This window comes from Emys orbicularis, chromosome 23 (assembly GCF_028017835.1).
Source record: "Emys orbicularis isolate rEmyOrb1 chromosome 23, rEmyOrb1.hap1, whole genome shotgun sequence".
NCBI lineage: Eukaryota > Metazoa > Chordata > Testudines > Emydidae > Emys > Emys orbicularis.
The window spans coordinates 20131775-20152314 of NC_088705.1; the positions used below are offsets into that span (position 1 = coordinate 20131775).

Below are 20540 nucleotides of genomic sequence, written 5' to 3' on the forward strand. Positions count from 1 at the left end.
ATTTTTAAAAATGCAAACCAAAAAACATACGTGATATCTTGAGGCATCATACAGATACCCACATGGGTCATCAGCAGGACTGGAACCTTTGGATCTATCAAACATACCTCCATCATCTGAATTGCTGGAGTAACTGATAGAAGTTATAGGCTTATTCTCTACGTGAACCAGCACACGAGAGGATTGGGACACTTTGCCTGTGAGTTTCACAGGAATTTGCTAACAGTAGACTAATAGAGGAATGGTGAGACTCAGGAATATTGTGTTCCATCCCAGAGGAATGGTGAGACTCAGGAATATTGTGTTCCATCCCAGGCTCTTGAGAGTGTTCTCTAGTGGGCACAGTCTTCTACCCATTCCCCTCAAGTGTGATCCCTCTTGCCTCCTCCCCTCACACTTGGTTGTCCCAGACTTGTCTCATCCCCTCTGTGGCTTCTTGTCCCAGTCCCATTCCCAGTCTCCACTGCTCAAGCTTCTCTGGTCCCAGTCTCTTTTTCCCATCCCATCCTCTCCCCACCAATCCTGGCCTTCAGTTGCAGTCCCCATTAGCTCCCAGTCCCAATCTACCTTCCCCAAGCTTCTCAAACTTCAGTCCCTACTACCCCATGGCTTCTTGTCCCAATCTCTTTGCCCAGTTGCAACCAGTTGTGATAGATCTGAGTAGCTGTACCTTTATTCTCCCTCTATGGTCCACCAAGGGCACCCACTCATGCTTCCAGCTCCCTGGCCATCACCTCAAGTAGAAACACATATCTCTCCCCCTTGATTGTTTTTTTTTCCAGGCTGCACTTTCTTGCCTACACTGAGAATTCCCCAGCAGGCCAGACTGCCTAAGCAGGCTTGCTTTGCTTTCTCCTCAGAAGCTATAAACAGTGTAATTGCCCATAGGTATAAGTTACCACACAGCCCTTTCTAAGCAAGCACATTTATTCTTCAAGTAAAATCATTACAGAAAAAACATTAAAACAATTAAAAAAACCACTACACACATGCTAATAAGCTTATCTGAGATCACCCCAACTCCAACAAGGGCTCTGACAGGTGATCTGTTCTTCAAACTCCATCAAGAGGGTTTTTTTTGTGGTCACAAGTTCATAACAGCTGCTAGCTTAGAACAAGCATCCCCATGAATAAGTCAAGTTCTTCCAACCCTTCCCCCGAAGGAGTGGGGTTTCTCTCGGACAGAATGTCCCGTCCATTTGCTGGATCAGAAAGTAGGCCCTTGGCCCATTTAAATTCAGGCTATTAAAGAGAGGATTTCCCGATAGTCTGTTGGTTCTCTGGAGAGTCCAGTTTGAACGAGTACATCCAAGCCTCTCCAGGTGCAGATTGCTCTCTGGAGTATTACAATCTGAATGAATTTGCCTAGTCATCCTCCCCATTCTTAGCTCCTGGAGGGATGTGGTCCCCCTCCCCCATGGAATTACTTACAATCCCTGGCCCACAATAAACTTAATTCAGTAAGATCTGTCCTGAATATTGCAGGAAATTACCAGATCTGTCACACCAGTCTCTCCACCACCCCGTCTCCTTGTCTCAATCTAACGCTCCACTAAAGGTTGGGCTCTTATCCACTCTGCATGTAAATCAGATGGTTTCTTCCTCCATGCTGCCTGGGCGTGTCATTGGCAGCACAGGGGGGAAAAAAAAAAAAAAAAAAAGAGGCTGCCTGTCTCAGTTCAGGTGCTTGAACTTGGACCATGCAGGGCCCCACAACAGTCTGAGTTGCAGCTGCAGGGGTCGGTCCTGGGGCCAGTTTTGTTTAATATCTTTATTAATGATCTGGAAGATGGTGTGGACTGCACTCTCAGCAAGTTTGCAGATTACACTAAACTGGGAGGCGTGGTAGATACACTAGAGGGTAGGGATCGGATACAGAGGGACCTAGACAAATTAGAGGATTGGGCCAAAAAAAACCTGATGAGGTTCAACAAGGACAAGTGCAGAGTCCTGCACTTAGGACAGAAGAATCCCATGCACTGCTACAGACTAGGGACCGAATGGCTAGGTAGCAGTTCTGCAGAAAAGGACCTAGGGGTCACAGTGGATGAGAAGCTGGATATGAGTCAACAGTGTGCACTTGTTGCCAAGAAGGCTAACGGCATTTTGGGCTGTATAAGTAGGGGCATTGCCAGCAGATTGAGGAACGTGATTGTTCCCCTTTATTCGACATTGGTGAGGCCTCATCTGGAGTACTGTGTCTAGTTTTGGGCCCCACACTACAAGAAGGATGTGGAAAAATTGGAAAGAGTCCAGCGGAGGGCAACAAAAATGATTAGGGGTCTGGAGCACATGACTTATGAGGAGAGGCTGAGGGAACTGGGATTGTTTAGTCTCCAGAAGAGAAGAATGAGGGGGGATTTGATAGCTGCTTTCAACTACCTGAGGGGGGGTTCCAAAGAGGATGGAGCTCGGCTGTTCTCAGTGGTGGCAGATGACAGAACAAGGAGCAATGGTCTCAAGTTGCAGTGGGGGAGGTCTAGGTTGGATATTAGGAAACACTATTTCACTAGGAGAGTGGTGAAGCACTGGAATGCGTTACCTAGGGAGGTGGTGGAGTCTCCTTCCTTGGAGGTTTTTAAGGCCCGGCTTGAAAAAGCCCTGGCTGGGATGATTTAGTTGGGAATTGGTCCTGCTTTGAGCAGGGGGTTGGACTAGATGACCTCCTGAGGTCCCTTCCAACCCTGATATTCTATGATTCTATGAACATCTTTCTAAATAAGCATCTGAAGAAACCACATCCCCTGCTCCTGCTAATACCAGTTCTTTGCATCACTCTTCGCCACCTCGGTTCAACTTCTTGATTCAAAGTAATTGGGTCTGTGCAGCTCAGCTGTCCAGTTAACTCCCAGGCAAAGCACTGACACTATGTTTAACAGATTTGCTAACATACACAACACCACATTTTCAAATAATGTGTTTGCTCTTAATTTCCCCCCCCCGGACTGAGCAGAGAGGCCTTAATTAGGGGCCTATTCTCTTGAAGCTGGGAAGTGCAAACATCTGAGTTATTCAGCCACATTTAATTTTAAACAATGGAAAGTCCTGCTCATTATCTCCCCCTCCCCCCCCCCCCACACACACACACTCAAAAATGGCTTAAAAGATTTTGCTCAAACTCTCCCCCTCCTCCGCCCCCCAAATTCTCATATTCAAGTTGACACCAAGCATTTAAGATTTCAGCCCAAACAGTGAATTCAATAAAAAGTAACAAGTGGGGTTATAGTGGCAACAGTTTTGCAACCTTGATTACAATGTTCACTATTAGCACAGTTGTTACTACATTGAAAAAAAAGAAAAGAAAAGAAAACAGACTTTTTAATCAAAGTAGTAGGATCATAAAGGTTCAGGCCACTAGACACTAGAGGAGTTTGCCCATGGCTCCCCAGCCCTCCTTTTCTACATTAGTTTTCACTCTATTAGAACAGACATTTTATTCCTTTGCATCAGAAGAGTACAGCGTCACAGTGCATAGGGCAGCTGAAGGGAAGACTTTAGATTTATACTTGAGGCAAATGAGGATCTAGCACACTTTTGGCATGGCTGAACATATGTATAAGCCCACATTAATAGACTGTATATAATGCATATGTAGCAATAGCATTAAATGCACTTTCATACTACGGCCTGAAGTCTTTAGATTTTAGTTTTTCTTTAAAAACTCTATAACCTTAGCATTAGCCAAATTTATTTAGAAATGCACTTGATAGAAACTTCACACATTAATAGGGGCTATGATTACTAACCTCTTTAATAGAGTCTTCATTAGGCAGCATAGAGCACAAACATGTGATGTAGGCTTGGCGAAAAGATGATACATTTGAAATTTCTGGAGAATCTGCACACAATTTTGACAAGAAAGTAGCTTGTGGAATGCAGTTTGACTTCATCAAGTGTTTTACTCGCATCTGCAGAAAGGAAGGCCCTTCTCGTGTAACCAATTTATTGGCTAGGAAAAGAAAAAAAACCTTTGAGAATATACCAAATTTACAGTTGGCACTTAGTTGCCTCATTGCATTCACACCACTTTGATTTTGTAAGGAACAGGCTGAGGTCTGGTCAATGTTTAGATAAGAGATATGAAACCCTTGTTGCAGTAAAAATGGACAGTAATGAATAAGCAGTGGTGTTTTCATACAAATTACCACACTCGCAGTGCACCTGTGTAGCGATAAGGGAATGCTATGCTACAAAAGTAGTGCTAGTATATTAGTAAGGGACGGTAGCCTCTTTGGCTCAATAGACATCACAGCACAGCATTAGGAGACACTCAGATCCTATAGTACTTTTCATGAGTAGAAATATTAAATTTGACCAGGACACTTTTTCCTGTACTTTAAGTTGGGTAAGTTTAATATATTTTATTTCTACAGCATCTATCCATGACTAGAAAACTAAGTATCTCAAATAATACACTAAACACTACATGTTCAGCCAAAATAAAAGCATGCTTTATGAAATGCGTCTAAAATCTAGTTATAACACTACCAAAAAATTACAAAATATAGAAGTCCTTTTCTGAAATTAATTCTGAGGCACTCTGAAAGGGGGAAAGCACTACTTGACTTCAAACAGGATTTAATTCATAGAAGTTCTATGGCCTGTGTTACACAGGAGGTAAACTGGATGATCACTGTGGTCCCTTCTGCTCTATGAATCTATGAAAAGCATTCTAAATAGACAGGAGTCCTGTATTCAGATTCGAGCCCAAGCCAATTTTTAAAACCCCAAAATAACATGGCTTCAGTGGCACAGGCAGAGTCTCCGGGTAGTGACCTGAGTACTATCCCACACAACACCCTGGTACATACTTGGGTTGCTAGCCTGAGCCCTGGCCTCCATCACTGTAGCCATACTGCTATTTTTAGTGTGTTTGCTCAAGCGAAGCTTGCATGTCTGTCTATCCACGTTCCCAGCTGCAGTGTAGACACACCCATTGGTGCCTGAGCTAAGATTCCCTAAAAAAGGGGTTGTCTTCAATTCATTTGTGACCATTTATGTTCCACAAATGGTACTAATATCCAACACTTGCATCACTGAGATCTTCCCAGAATGGGTGACAAACTCATAATGTTCCCAACATATACTATGGTTTGGCAGAAGGGTGATACTTATTAGGCACCTAAAAGATCTGATGTTCAAAGATGTCAAGCAGATGAAGCTCTCATTAACTTCAATAAGATTTGTGGGCATTCAGCACTTCTGAAAATCATGTCACTTATTTAAATGCCTACCTATGGATTTAGAGCCTCCACTTTAGACATCCAAGTTTGAACTACATCTGCAGTACTGACCAATTACCTTCCTTCAGCTGCTAGTCTTCCACATGAAGGATCTGGAGAAGGATGGCCTATTGCATTTACTTGGTCCATGGGCCATATGTCTGATACCACTGTGCTAAAGAAAGCACTCCAAGAAATTGTAGAAAAGAAGGTAGGAAGTGTAGCTGAGCAGAGGCAACATACATTAAAGTCTCCAGGTACTAGTAAGCAACCCTTTTTTCTCCTTTGAGAGTTGCATCTGTATACCACCTGGCTTGGGAATGCAGAAAGAAATAACTGATTATAGGAAGACAGAAAAGAAGGGCTTCAATTAAACTGAGATTTCTCTATCACTCTCGTCCATACCATGTATCATATCATGGTGTCAAATATAGAATAGTGCTGTGTAAAAGTAAGACTGAACCTTGCCTACCCTAGACAACTAAACTGATGAGAGCACTAGCATAAAGTACCCTGTAGCGGGACAGTCACCCGGCTCTGGCTCAGAAAGGGTTAAATGCCAGCCCTTGGAGAGGGCTGGGGCTGAGCGCCGATCAGGAAGAGGCAGCTAATCAGAGCTGGCCAAGCCATTATAAAAGAGAGCAGATCAGAAGGGGTAGTCAGTCTCTCTTCAGCCTTGGAGAGAGATGGACCTGGCTATCTGAAAGAGCAAAGGGTACCTTGGACAGCGCAGTGCTGGGGCAGGGCAGGAGGAGCTGGGGGAAGCTCCAGCCTGGCAAACCCCCAGGCAGAGGCCTTGCTGTCAGGGCCGGAGGAGGTACTAGGGCTGTGGGGAAGCAGCAAGGGAAGGAAGAGGTAGCCGGTCCAACCCCCTTGGCCGATGATGAGTGGCCACTTCAGACTGCAGTTTGCCCTTGAGGGAAGGGGCTAGATGAAGACTGGCAGTGTGTCACTGAGGCAAGGTGGGATTGGGGTTCCCCGGGGAGAGGAGGACCCCGAATGTGTGGGGACACTGCTGCAGGGCAGTACCCAGGAGAAGGGGCACCGCGGGCCGGTGAGGGACGCGGTGCCTGAAGTACAGTGGTGGAGATTGACTAGGAAGCAGCTACCGGTAGGGAGACACTGGCCAGCAGGAGGCGCTCCAAGGCTGGGGTGAGCTAATTCCCAGACTGACCATCAGGAGGCGCCGCCCTGCTACATACCAACAGTGCAACAGCCAGTCATATTGTTTCAGGTGCGGGTCAGTAGCAGTTTTGCTTAGCACCCATATTTGCACTCAGCTAGCGTTGCTGTTGCGCTGCCTTTGGGTACCTGTCTCACAGCTCACAGCAATTTCTTCTGGGAGATTTCAGAAGCCTTCTGGGCCTTTTAGAGGTCGAGGAGAAAACTGGAAGACATGAAACTACCATAGTCCCCTACTCCCAGCTCCATTTAGTTTTTTCCCCTCAAAATGGAAGCTATGAATGCTCAATTCTTTTTCAGCAAGGAAGGTTTCAGCTGAAGCTAAGGAAAAGCAGTCTTGAGAGAAGAGAGGGCATTCCAACAGTACCTGCAGACTGATTTCATAATGCATAAAGACACAATTCTGTCACAGATGCCATGACTTTCCGTGACTTCTCCTGGGGCAGGGTTGGAGCAGCTGGCCAGTGACCAGCCCTGGGGCTGCTGGAGCAGCAGGTAGGGTAGAGGTTGCAAGAACAGCTGACTGATGCAGTGACTGGGGCTGGGTCATCCCCTGTGGGGCTGGAGTAGTAGCAGTTAACCCCTGCCACGGGAGCAGCAGCAGGGCTGGAGCAGCTGCAAGCCCCGGCAGCAGTCTGCCCCCAACCCAAACGCCCAGGGTATTTTTAGTGAAAGTCAGGGACAGGTCACGGGTTTCCATGAATTTTTGTTTATTGCCAACGACCTGACTTTTACTAAAAATACCTGTGACAGAATCTTAACCTTAATAATGCAACATTCATGCACCTCCCCCTTCACTGCCTCTGCACACAGGTGTGTGCTGTACTTGCAGATAAGATGCTGCAGATGGAATACCACTCCTGTGTATAAACCACAGGCCCTACCTAGCTGAGGCCTTTATGTGCCACTGAAATGAGTGCCTCACATTTGGACACACAATTCTTCCCTGGTCTTGCAGAGGACTGGAGTGCTGGGGGAAAGCTGTTAAGAAGTTCAACTGCTATTGTCCTGACTGATGCCATATCATCAGACAGGAAGTTCAGGTACGAGAAAAGGGGGAAAATGCTGGGCCAAACCATCCGTCAATTTTATTTCTACCTTCTTACTCTGAACTTTTCCAGCTGAAACTGTATCCCCCATTTGCTCCTCCCTCTCATTTCTGAAGTCTACCTGCATGATTTCCTTGTCATCACTCCAAAGAGGTCCTGTTTTGCCACCCATTGCTCAAAATGCCCATCCTACCCGTGATGATTTGTGGAATCTGCCTGCACAACTTATAAACTCCATTTAATACTGGGGGATCTTTGCATGTCCCTGACAGGCTGCAGACTCCCTATTGGATATGGGGTTCTTTATCTTATCTGTTGACTCTTTACTCCATGATGGACTGAAATGGTACATGACAATAGAGGGTTGTTAAATCAGGATAGTCATCTACTGAACTACAAACATCCTAGACAACAGACTAGCTTCTACCCTGTAGAACTGGTTTGTCAGGGAAAGGTTCCCTGGCAATAAAGCCACCTACTAGGACTCTAGGTCATCACTGAGGCTGATCAGGAGTCACTTGATAGAGGAGACTGCAAAGTTACAAAGAAATGGAGTGGCTTTATTAGAGTGTGGTTTTTGGCCATTTTTTCCATCAGTATAAGATATGGAAAGCTACTGCAGGAGCAGGAAGAGGTCAGGGACATAGCTGATATCCCAAGGACTCCCAAGGGAAAGGTAAGCTAGAGTGAGGGTCTTTGTGTTCTGGATATTTGTTTTTCTACATCTCTGCCCTCTGTGTATTTCTAGTGCTTAAGTAAAGAGCAATACCGTGTTAGATGTCCATGCAAAGTGACTGTATTATATGCTCTATATAGCATGTGGTCCCTTGAAAAGGTAAACCAGAAGGCTCACACCAAGTGAGATTCTGGGAGAAGGTCTGTTTAAACTACAGGAGAGTCTGAGGTGTCAACACTGAGCTCAGGGACTAGGCTGCTGGGTCAGGTGGTTACAGCTGAGAGGGTCCTAGACAAAAGTGTGCCTAGGGATCCCAAGACAGTGAGCAGTGACTGGACTCTGTTCAGGCTCCTGTGTACTTAGAACACCCATGAATTCGGCCTTTGGGTCCCATCAAGAATCTGATGGGCTGCTGACAGGGAGAGCCCCACCGCATCTATGACACGCTCTGCCTTTGAACTGTGACCTTCGTTTTGCGCTCAACTAACTGGTAAATTCAACCATATTCCCTATTCACCTCTCTGTACACGTCCACAAACAGATCCTCTCTGCTCCCCCCCTTTCTGTACAATGTTCCACCACCATGGATTAAGTCTGCCCACGCCCCCCATCCCCCCTGTCAAACGTAGAGCAGCAGTTATCACTACAGTAACAAAAACATGTTAGTGCTAATAAACATAGCAAAGCCTCAACCATCATCTGGAATCCCAAGGTATGTGATCAAATTAATTTAAGTTCTGTTTCAAATTCTAATGGCTACTAAAGTGGGCTACTTTACTGGTGGATTAAGAATGGTAAGAACATGACATCTCAGTCATAACATGGAGCATAAAGAAAGGTGGGGAATGGGCATTGACCACTGACTGTTCTCTGCTCAAAGATGGGGGGAAATGGCAAGGTGACAGCGAGGAGGAATTTTGCCAGTTCTTTCTGCATAACTTTTCTACAATACAACCCTTCTGATCCACCCACACCGCTAAAACTCTTGTCCAAACTCCTCATCTCCTCACGTTTCAGTTACTGCAACATCCTCTTTTCTGGCCTGACAAACCCAGTCTTGCCCTGTTCATATCCATTCAGAATGCTGCTGCAAAGATCATTTTCCGAGGCCCTCATTTTGACTATGTCATTCCTCTCCTTGAATGCCTTCCTCTTCTCTTTTATGTCAAACATAAGCTGCTTGTCTTCACTTTCAAGTACAGTCCCTACCTTACCCATCATCTCTTGTTCACTGATGCTCGTCTCCAATTGGCCCATGGTGCCAGCCTACACAGCCCACTTAAGTTTTCAAACAAGTACCTCTGTGCTTTCTCTCATGCTGTCCCATATGCTTGGGAGGTGCCCCTCCTAAACATCTGCAAAGCTACCTCACCCTTTAAATCCCTATCAAAACTCTTCTTTGCCATGATGCTTAGAACGATTAGGCTTCTTGTGTTCAGAGACTACTGCCTATCATGGTGATCAATATTGTCTCACTGTCTCCTTTTACTCCCCCCATATGTCTGTTGTCTTTTGTCTTGTAATTAGATTGTAAATTCCTTGGGGCACAGACCATCTTTTTGTTTTGTGTTAGCAGAGCACCTAGCACAATGGGGCCTGACCCATGACTAGGGCTTCTAGGCTATGGATAATATAAATAATAAATAATTTTGCGCTCTTAACACCTTCATTGAAGGGGTGAGGTTGTTAATTTTTAATAAAGAATTTCTTTAGTCACAAATGTTTGGTTTTGATACCTATTTAATTTAGATGAGCAAACAAAAACCAGGTCTGACTAAAACTTCCTTCCCCTCTTAACAACTCAGCTTTCATTCTTTTGCCTCTTGCAATATCATCAGGGGGCTTACAGTCTAGGTATGATCTAATTTCTAATATAAAAAAGCAAATTACTTTCAGGCCTTCTTTGTACATCCTCAAGCAGTGTTTCTCAATCTTTTTGATACCAGGGAATGGCTTGCTGCCTTCCTAAACTGTATCAGGCAGATCAGGGACTGGCACCGGTCCACAGACTGGTCATTGAGAAACACTGTCCTAAAGGAACAAACAAGCACATATGTGAAGAGATGATTCCTCACCTTGTGCTGTAACTGAGGTTCTTTGAGATGAGTGTCTCTGTGGGTGTTCCACTTTAGGTAATTGAGCACCCTGCACCTTTAGTTGGAGAATTTCAACAGCAGTAGCTGGCTGGGCTGCACTGCACATGTGCTCTCCCAATCTCACGCCTGTCATAATAGCTGATTAGTGCTGTACAGCCACCCCGCAACTCAGTTCCTTCTCTACCGCAGAGGACTAATTAGAACTCTGAAGTAAGGAGGAGGATGGAGGGTAGTGGCGCACCCACAGGGACACACATCTTGAAGAACCTCACTTACTGCGTAAGGTGAGTAACCCTCTTCTTCAAGTGACGTCCCTGTGGGTGCTCCACTTTAGGTGACTGAAAAGCAGTGCCCCTCAGGTGGAAGGAGGGGTTCGGAGTTAATTCTGAATGGACAACAGGACCATGTGTTCCAGCCGAATGTCAGCTGCTGAGACCAGGTCGATGACAGAGTGTTGTATTAATGTGTCGGGTGAAGTCCAAGTAGCTGCTTTGCATATGTCATTAATAGGCACGTCATTCAAGAAGGCTACTGATGTGCGTACAGCTCTTATAGGGTGTGTTCTGACCCATTAAGGAGGTTGTAGCCCATGTTGATGGTAGCAGAGCTGGATGCAGACCGAAATCCATTTGGAAAGTCTCTGCTTAGAGATGGGTTTGTCTTTGGAGCTTTCCGTGGTGGAGAAGAACAGCTTAGGAGTTTTTCTGAATGGCTTGGTCCTATCTAGATAAAAGGCTAATGCCCTTCTGACATCCAATATGTGGAATGTTGCCTCTTGCCTGTCCTTATGAGGTTTAGGAAAGAATGTGGGAAGATGGATGGGTTGGCTGAGGTGGAATGAAGGGACTTTAGGCAAGAACTTAGGGTGGGGTCTTAGAGTGACCTTATTCTTTAAAAAAAATTGTATATGATGGGTCTGCCATAAGGGCCCCTATTTCTCCGACATGCCTCGCTGACATTACGGCTACTAGAAAGGCTACTTTAATGGAAAGATGTAGTAGCGAACACGTAGCCAGAGGTTCGACTGGAGCAGTCAGAGATCGAAGCACTAAGGTGGAGAAGCTGGGGCTCTGAGTTGAGGTTACAAACGCCCTCCAGGAATCTTTTAGTAGTTGGGTGTGCAAAGACTGAAACGCCATCCACCTTGTGGTGGAAGGTTGTAACTGTGAGCAGGTATACTCATAATGAACTCATTGAAACCCCCGATTTCTTAAGGTAAAGTATGTAGTCCAAGACTATGGGCAGGGTAGAACTGGTGGCTTCAATTTGTTTGTTTAGGCACCACATGTGGAATCTCTTCCTTTTGTGGAGGTATGTCTAGCGAGTAGTTGGCCGTCTACTGTTTAGCAAGATATCCTTAACTTCTTCGGAGCAGATCATCTCCTCCCCTTGGAACCATTGAGGAGCCAGGCTCTCAGATGGAGCACCTCCAGGTCCGGGTGCAGAATTTGGCCTGCATCCTGAGAGAGGAGATTTGGAAAAAGTGGAAGGACTTACGGCGGGCATGCTGGCATCTGTTATAGGTATGGATATCATGTTTGCCTGGGCCATGCTGGAGCTATCAGGATGACTTTGGCTTGATCAGATCTGATCTAGTGTATGAATCTAGGCAGTAGCGGGATGGGAGGGAAGGCGTACAGGAGAGGTGAGTCCCATCGGATGAAAAAAAGCATCTCCTCTGGATTTTGGAGCAAAACATTGGACATTTGCTGTTCCAGCTCATGGCAAGCAAATAGGTCTATCGGGGGAACTCCCATTGTTGAAATATGCTCTGGATCACGGAGATGTTTATTTCCCACTTGTGGTCATGTGAGAACTTGCAGCTTAGGGTATCCACTGTGATGTTCTCAGATCTCGGTAGGTAGGTGGCTGATATGTTGATGTTGCATTGGATGCACCACGTCTACAACTTTATGGCCTCTGTGCATAAGGCGTGTGATCTCGCTCCTTCCTGCTTATGTGGAACATGCAGGCCACGTTGTCCGTCATGATCTGTATGGTTTTGGTTTTGATTAGGGGCCTGAAGTGCGCACTGGCATTGCGAACTGCTCACAGTTCCAGAATATTGATTCCAAAGGAGACCTGCCCTGTGCTGTGAGGCTAAGTGGGCACCCCATCCCAGTAGGGAGGCGTACGTTGTAATTATCATTTGGGCGTGGAGGGGGGCGGGGAAAGGGATCCGTCGGAAGTGGAGCCCTGCGCACACGTTGTGCAGGTGGGTACACCATTGTGACGAGTCCTTGATCTTCACAGACATGCTTAGGAATTTGTTCAGTCTGTGTTTGTGTGAGATGTACATAGTCCTGAGCCAAGCTTGCAGGCAGCGCATGAGTAGTCTGGCCTGATTTACGATGTATGTGGTCACCACCATGTGATCTAGGAGACGAAGGCAGGTCCTGGCGGATACCAGTGGACTGTGTATCGTGGTATCAATCAAGTTTGTCAGGGTGACAAATCTCTGAGGCAGTACTGATGCTTTCGCCTCCATACAGTTTAGGTGGACCCCAATAAAGGAAGATGTCGATGTGTGGAGTATGCCCAAGAGACTGTGCTGAGATTTGGTAACCTCTTGAAGAGGGATTTGAAGTGTGTCAGCTATTCTTTTAAACAGTTCCTGAAACTGTTTGAAATCGTCTCCGGTAGTAGGGAGCAGAGGCATGGTGGTCTTGTCAGGTGAGAAAGACGAGTTGGTTGCAGGAATAGCCTCCTGGTCTAACTCCTGCTCTGTTTCCTCAAAAGTTTGTTCCCGGGAGATGTCACGTGGTGCTACTAGCTTTGGTGAGGAGTGTCTAGAAATTTCCCTGCTGCTTAGTGGCTTGGGAAAAATTTTGCCTGTATGTGCCCACGGGTCCCAGACCGACCATTGTGGTGGGAAAGGCACAGGTGGGGGTCCCCATACCACCCCTGTATGTCTGGTCTGGGATAGTGTCTAGCGTGCTCTTGTGGCTCAGATCTGATACTGGTCTGCAGGGGCGAGGAATGCTGAAATGAAGGAAGTTCCCCCTGACACTGCATCTGTGGTTTCAGCACCACGCACACCACCAGCTGCATCTGACCCTCTCCCTCCCCCCCTCCAGTGATAGTACCAAGGAGAGGAAACTCAGGTTCCAGGTTCACTGTCAGGCCCTTAGGTGCAAGGAACTGCTGTAGTCTTGGTAATGGAGGAGGCACTTGCATTTGTTGCGGTGCCGAGAATTATTGAGGTACTGGGAAGTAGTGCAGCACCGTGGGGATAGGTGCCAATGTTGACTGCACCAAGGACTTAGGAGGCTTTGGTGCCGATGCATCAGTGATGTGCGGCAGAGAGCCAGGAGGCGGTGCCATAACTTAGAAACTGCAGAGGCACTCAGTACAGAGGATTTTGTTGTTGCTGCCAATGCCATAGTGGAAAGGGCAGTCTTTTCTCTGCCTTCCTTTTTGGAACCTGCCCACTTAGGGACTGTGGCTTTAGTCCCTGCTGACTCAAAGGTACTTTACTGCAGTGTGGTCCAGTCGGTACCTATGCAGTAGAACGAGCTGGGGAACGCTTCTTTTTAGATGCAGGTTTGATAGGAGGAGTGGAAGCTCTCCTCTTTGCAGGCCTTTTAGGAGACAGGTCCCTCCCACATGAAGCTGAGGAGGGGGAACTGTCAGAAGCTGCCTTCAGTAATTGATCACCAGGAGAAGTTTGCATTCCTGAGTCTGAGGCAGGCTTAAATTTGAGGTCCCTTGCTTTCTTTGTGCGAGTCTTCAGATGATGACAATGAGTGCACTTTTGGGGTACATGTGTTTCCCCCAGGCACCTGACGCATTGTGAGTATCTGTCAAAGATAGGAATTGCCTCACAGCAGGAGATGCAACGTTTAAACTTAGGAGACCCTGGCATTTCAAAGGGACTATCCCATGGCAGGGTGAAGTTATAAAAAAAGAAAAATAGAAAGTCCTAATCAACTATTCTATTATATACAAAAACTGCTAACAAGAACTCCTGAGGTAAAGCAAATGAAGACACTGCCGGAGCTCCAACTTGGACAAAGGGGCAGTTGAGAAGGAACTGAGTGTGTGCGGGATGGGGTGGGGGGTGGAGAAACACGGCTGCACAGCGCTGATCAGCTACCATGACAGGTGCGAGACAGGGAGAGAGTGCATGTGCAACCCAGCCAGGTACGGCTGTTGAAATTCTCCAACTAGAGGCACAGAGCACTCAGTCACCTAAAGTGAAGCACCCACAGGGACATCACTTGAAGAACTTATTTTTATCATTTTCAAGTAACCTTTAAAATTCTCTCCATTTGCAACGCACGCATTGGTCAGAAGTGGTGAAGAGTTATGCAAGTCAATCTACTGAAAAGTTTTGGGGAAGGAGAGAAAATTCCACATTGGCAGGAAAAGAATGAAACATTTCTCTGGCAGATTATTTTTTTAAATGGCGGTTCTTTCAAGATGCTCAAATTTACGATGTTAGAAATGGCCTGGGGCTGAGATGTATTATTAAAGATGATTAATGGACAGAGTGCCAGTGAGAAAGTTTCACGATAAATGCAGTTTATCGCGACTAGCATCATACAGCTCCAACTGAAATACTGCCAAATTCTGTAATAAAAGGACAGTTACCTGTTCCGTAACTGGCGTTCTTCGAGATGTGTTGCTCAGGTATATTCCACCGTAGGTGTGCGTGCTCGCCACGTGCATCGGTGTCGGAAGTTTTTCCCTTAGCAGTACCCGTAGTGGGGGAGCCCCACTGCGACCCCTGGAGTGGCGCCTCTATATCGCGCCATAAAGGGGGCTGCGCGCTCCCCCCATCCTCAGTTCCTTCTTGCCAGACAACTCCGACAGGGGGGAAGGAGGGCGGGATGTGGAATACACCTGAGCAACACATCTCGAAGAACGCCAGTTATAGAACAGGTAACTGTCCTTTCTTCTTCGAGTGATTGCTCATGTGTATTCCACAGTAGGTGACTCCAAGCTATACCTGATGGAGGTGGGTAGGAGTTTTAAGGGTGACCCGGGCGGAGTACCGCCCTACCAAACCCGGCATCATCCCACATTTAGGAGACGATCGCATAGTGCGACGAAAAGGTGTGGACAGAGGACCATGTAGCAGCCCTGCAGATGTCCTGAATAGGGACATGAGCCATGTAGGCAGCCGACGAGGCCTGAGCTCTCGTTGAATGAACCTTTACTATAGGAGGCGGGGGAACCCCTGCCAGGTCATAACATGTGCGTATGCACAAGGTGATCCAAGGGGAAATCCACTAGGTGGAAACTGGTCGCCCCCTCGTGCGCTCGGCCGATGCAATAAACAGCTGAGGGGATTTCCGAAATGGCCTGGTTCTGTCCAGATAAAAGGCCAGCGCTCTACGCACATCTAACATGTGCAGATGCCGTTCCTCATTGGAGGAATAGGTCTTAGGACAGAGGACCGGGAGGAAAATGTCCTGATCTATGTGAAACGCCGAGACTACCTTCGGCAGAAAAGCCGGGTGCGGGCGGAGCTGGACCTTATCCCTATGGAAGACCGTGTATGGGGGCTCGGAGGTCAGGGCCCTAAGCTCCGAGGCCCGGCGGGCTGAGGTGATAGCCACCAGGAACGCCACTTTCCACGACAAGTGGGACCAAGAACACGTGGCCAAGGGCTTGAACGGGGGCCCTGTGAGGCGGGAGAGCACTAGGTTAAGGTCCCAGAGCGGGACCGGGGGTCTAACGTAAGGGAAGGCCCGATCCAGCCCTTTTAGGAACCGGGACGTCATGTGGTGTGAAAACACCGAGTAGCCCTGCACCGGGTGGTGGAAGGCCGAGATGGCCGCCAGGTGCACCCTGACCGAAGAGGGCGCCAGCCCTTGGGTCCTAAGGGCCAGGAGATAATCAAGGATAAGTTGGACAGATGTGGAGGAGGGGGAGGAACCCTTCTCCCTTGCCCACCTGGAGAACCGATACCATTTAGCTAGGTAGGTACGACGTGTGGACGGTTTCCTGCTCTCTAGCAGGACCTGTTTAACACCCTCCGAACACCTCCCCTCCTCCTCATTTAACCATGGAGCAGCCACGCCGTCAAGTGGAGGAGACATCCTCCCTCCTGGGAGAGGAGGTCCGGTCGAAGCGGCAGCCTGTGCGGGGGGCACTGAAAGCTGCAGGAGGGTCGCGTACCAATGGGCCCAATCCAGGGATATGAGGATAATCCGTGCCCCGTCCGCCTTCACCTTCTGTAGGACCTTGCCTATCAGGGGAAAGGGTGGGAAGGCGCAGAACAGGCGGCCTGACCATGGAATCAGGAACGCATCCGATATTGCCCCTTCGCCCTCCCCCACCCTGGAACAGAATCGTGGGCATAGGCGATTCTGGGCGGTGGCTAACAGATCTACCTGGGGAGTGCCCCACTGTAGGAAGAGCCGCCTGGCCACCTCTCTGTGTAGGGCCCACTCGTGTTGTTGGGAGAAGAATCTGCGTAGGTGATCCGCGAGCGTATTGCGCTTGCCAGGCAGGTGAAAAGCCCTCAGAAGGATGTCGTGGGCTATACAGAACTCCCACAGGAGCTGGGCTTCCTGGCACAAGGCCACGGAACACATGCCCCCTTGTCTGTTGATATAATACATCGCGGTCGTATTGTCCGTTAGGACTCTGACCACCTTTCCCACTAGGTGTTGGCTGAAGGCTACGCACGCCAGGCGCACCGCCCTGAGCTCCCTGACATTTATGTGCAGGGACAATTCCAAGGGAGACCATCTGCCCTGGGTTTTGAAGCCCCCCACATGGGCTCCCCATCCCAGGTCCGAGGCGTCTGACACCAGATCTAGTGAGGGAGGGGGCTCCCGGAAGGGGATACCCTGAAGCATGTTGCTTGGGAGGGACCACCATTGCAGGTCGGCCACTATATAGGGTGGCAACGTGATGACCTTGTCCAGGCCGTCCCTGGCCTGGGAATACTCGGAGGCCAGCCAGAGTTGGAGGGGCCTCATCCTGAGCATGGCATGTCGCACCACCAAGGTGCATGCTGCCATATGGCCTAGGATTTGAAGGCACACCCGTGCCGTCGTCACAGGGAAGGCCATGACCGAGGCGATGAGACCTTTGAGCGTCTCGAATCTGTCCCGGGGGAGGGAGGCTGTGGCCACCAGCGAGTCTAACAGCACCCCTATGAAGTGTATGCACTGAACCGGGACTAACGTGGATTTTTCCTCGTTTACCACTAGGCCTAGACTCGTGCCAGTGTCTAGCAGGAATTCCATCTGCGCCTGCACCTGGGACCGAGACTTGCCCTTGAGCAGCCAGTCGTCCAGGTAGGGGAAGATCTGCAGCCTGTTCCTCCTGAGGTGGGCTGCGACCACCGCCATGCATTTGGTGAAAACCCTGGGGGCCGTAGAAAGGCCAAAGGGGAGGACCGTAAACTGGTAGTGGTCTGTCCCTACCAGGAAGCGGAGGAAGCGCCTGTGGCCTTCGAATATGTAGATATGGAAGTACGCATCCTGGAGGTCCAGGGCTGCGAACCAATCTCCCGGGTCCAGGGACGGGACAAGAGAGGCCAGGGACACCATACGGAATTTGCAGCGAACCAGAAACTGCTTGAGATTCCGCAGGTCGAGGATGGGCCTGAGCCCACCTTTCGCCTTCGGGATCAGGAAATATCGGGAATAAAACCCTTTGCCCTGGAATTCCTGAGATACCCTCTCCACTGCGCCTAGGGTGAGGAGGCACGTCACCTCCTCACGGTCACCGGGACGGAGGATGGTGCAGTGGGGGTGAATCGAACTGCAGCCTGTACCCCTCGGATATGGTACTGAGGACCCACCGGTCCGACGTTATACGGGACCAATGCACTCTGAAAGCTGATAAACGGTTGCCAAAAACCAACTTTATTAACTGAGGGGGGGTTTCCCTGGCAACAGGCCAGGTGGCCCACCCCAAAGTCAAAAACGCCTCTTGCCCTGCCTCTTGCCCTTCGAGGGTCCGGGGCGTGGGGCTGAACGGGACTGGCGCTGTGATCTGCATCTCTGGTCCCTAGGCCTCTCAGGCTGCGGTCTGGGTTTGTCCTTGGCTGGCGGGACATACAGACTGAGTGTCCGCAGGGTGGTGTTGGAGTCCTTCATCCCGTGCAGACGAGTGTCTGTCTGGTCCGCAAATAATGCCTTGCCATCAAATGGCAGGTCTTGCATCAGGTACTGGGATTCCACTGACAGCCTAGACAGCGAAAGCCACAACGCCCGTCGCATGGAGATAGCCGAGGCCATCGAACGAGCCGCCGTGTCAGCTGCATCCGAAGCGGCCTGGAGAGCTGCTTTCGCCACTGCCGCACCCTCTTCAACCAGAGCTCAAAACTCCTTCCTGTCCTGCTCTTGGAGGGAGGGCTCGAATTTTGGTAGGGATCCCCACAAGCTGAAGTCGTATCTGCTCAGGTGCGCTTGGTGGTTTGCCACCCTGAGCTGGAAACTGGCAGAATAAACTTTTTTCCCCAAAAGTGTCCAGTCTCCAGTCCTTGGGGGTTGGCCGTGTCTTTCACGGTGGTTGACGGACTCCACCACCAGTGAGTTCGGGGTAGGATGAGTGTAGAGGTACTCATGCCCTTCGTTGGTACGAAGTACTTCCGCTCTACCTTCTTGGAAATGGGCGACAGAGAGGACGGGGTTTGCCATAGTCCGGTTGAAATATTGGCCACCACTTGGTAAAGCGGCAGTGCCACATGGCCCGGTTCCGAGGAGGAGAGGACAACAAACAAATTGTCCGATGGCTCCTCCATCTCCTCCGCCTGCAGCTGGAGGTTGGCGGGTACACACTGGAGGAGCTCCTGATGCGCCTTGAAATCCTCCTGAGAAGGAGGGAGCAGTGCCGCTATGGACTCGTCCAGTGCCAACGGGACGACCGGGATGGCCCTTAGGGCATCAGGTAGTGCCGGCAGGTCGCACTCCGTGTCCGGGTCTGGGTGCGGTGCCAGTGGTGCGGCACCCGAGGACTGCTCTCTGTGCCGAGGGGGGCAGACACCGAGTGGGCTTGGGATGCCCCAGCCACAGAGCGGGGCCTCGGCAGTGCAGGTGCCTGGGCCACGGTGCCCACTGGCACCACTGTCCTTGCCATGGCGCCCCTTGCCACTGAGCCGCCTGGGGTCCTACCAGGGTTACATGTTCCTGGGGGACGGTGCGGCCCGGGGAAGGACGGCTGGGAGCCGAGGCAGAGGTGGCCGAGGAGCGCACGGTGCCATAGGAGCGGCTCGACCGGTCCCGTCCATGTCGGGTCCTGCCCCGGGATTTAGACCTTGACAACGATGAGATGTATACGTCGGAGGTACTGTCTCTGGAGTCCCGTCGGTGACGGTGACTGCCGGGATGCACTCCGGGCATGGCGCACGCCGCGGTATGATCGGCGGTGCCGATGGCGTCTAGACCTGCTATCGCTGTGGCCGGACGAGGAGCGTCGACGCTTTCTGTCCCGGCGCCTGCGACCCCTGTGGGTCAAGGAAGACTCCGGCGACTCGCTCCCAGGCGACCCCGACAACGGAGTGGAGGTCTGTTGTGGGCTACGGGAAGGCCCGGCGGATCGAGTAGAGACGTCGACCGCCGACCTGGCTGGTGAGGGCTGGTGAGCGCCCAACGGCAGCTTCCCTTAGGACAGGGTCCCCAGCTCAGGCGGCCCACTTGGTACCGGCATGACGAGGATGTAGCGCGCTGCCTGGGCTGCCTCCAGCGTCGACGGAACCCTCATCGTCGGGGAGGCGCATGCAGACGGGGCCGGACTACTCCGCTCCGCACGAGTCGGAGGTCTGGGTCCCAAGGGGGATCGTGGGCTGGCCAACTCGGGTCCAGCCTGACCCCTGTCCTTGTCTCGGCGCCGCTGGATCTTGCCTTGCTTCTTGGCAGGGGAGCAGTGCCGACTGGTGGATGGGGCTTCGCTCCGCACCGAGGATGCAGTGCCCAGCGCCAGGTCAGGTCGGCATGCCGGGGCCGGGGCCAATGCCAACTCCATAAGCAGGGCCCGGAGTCGGATCTCACATTCACGCTTAGTCCGGGGCTTGAAGGACTTACAGATTTTACAGCGCTCACTTATGTGAGCCTCGCCCAGACAGCAAAGACACTCGGAGTGTGGATCGCTTCTGGGCATGGAATTGCGACAGGAGTCGCACGACTTGAAGCCTGGGGCTCGGGGCATGCCCCAGGCCAGGCTACTAACTGCAGAAACTAGTAACAGTCGAGGATCGTATTACCAAGGATAGAAGCTACAGCAATGCTGGAGCACAAGTTCCAACTACCTTCACTGGTGGCAAGAAGGAACTGAGGGTGGGGGGAGCGCGCAGCCTCCTTTATGGCGCGATATAGAGACGCCTCTCCAGGGGTCGCAGCGGGGCTCCCCC

General features: G+C 50.0%; 1 protein-coding gene across 5 annotated transcripts in view; it reads right to left on the reverse strand.

Annotated features, from left to right (window-relative positions):
* RLF (RLF zinc finger) overlaps positions 1–20540 on the reverse strand; it is a 109797-nt gene that overhangs the window by 54569 nt on the left and 34688 nt on the right. For all 5 annotated transcript variants that reach the window (XM_065421599.1, XM_065421600.1, XM_065421601.1 and 2 more), the window contains one exon: positions 3747–3949. In XM_065421599.1, coding sequence (XP_065277671.1) covers positions 3747–3949 — 203 coding nt within the window. The remainder of the gene's footprint in view (positions 1–3746; positions 3950–20540) is intronic.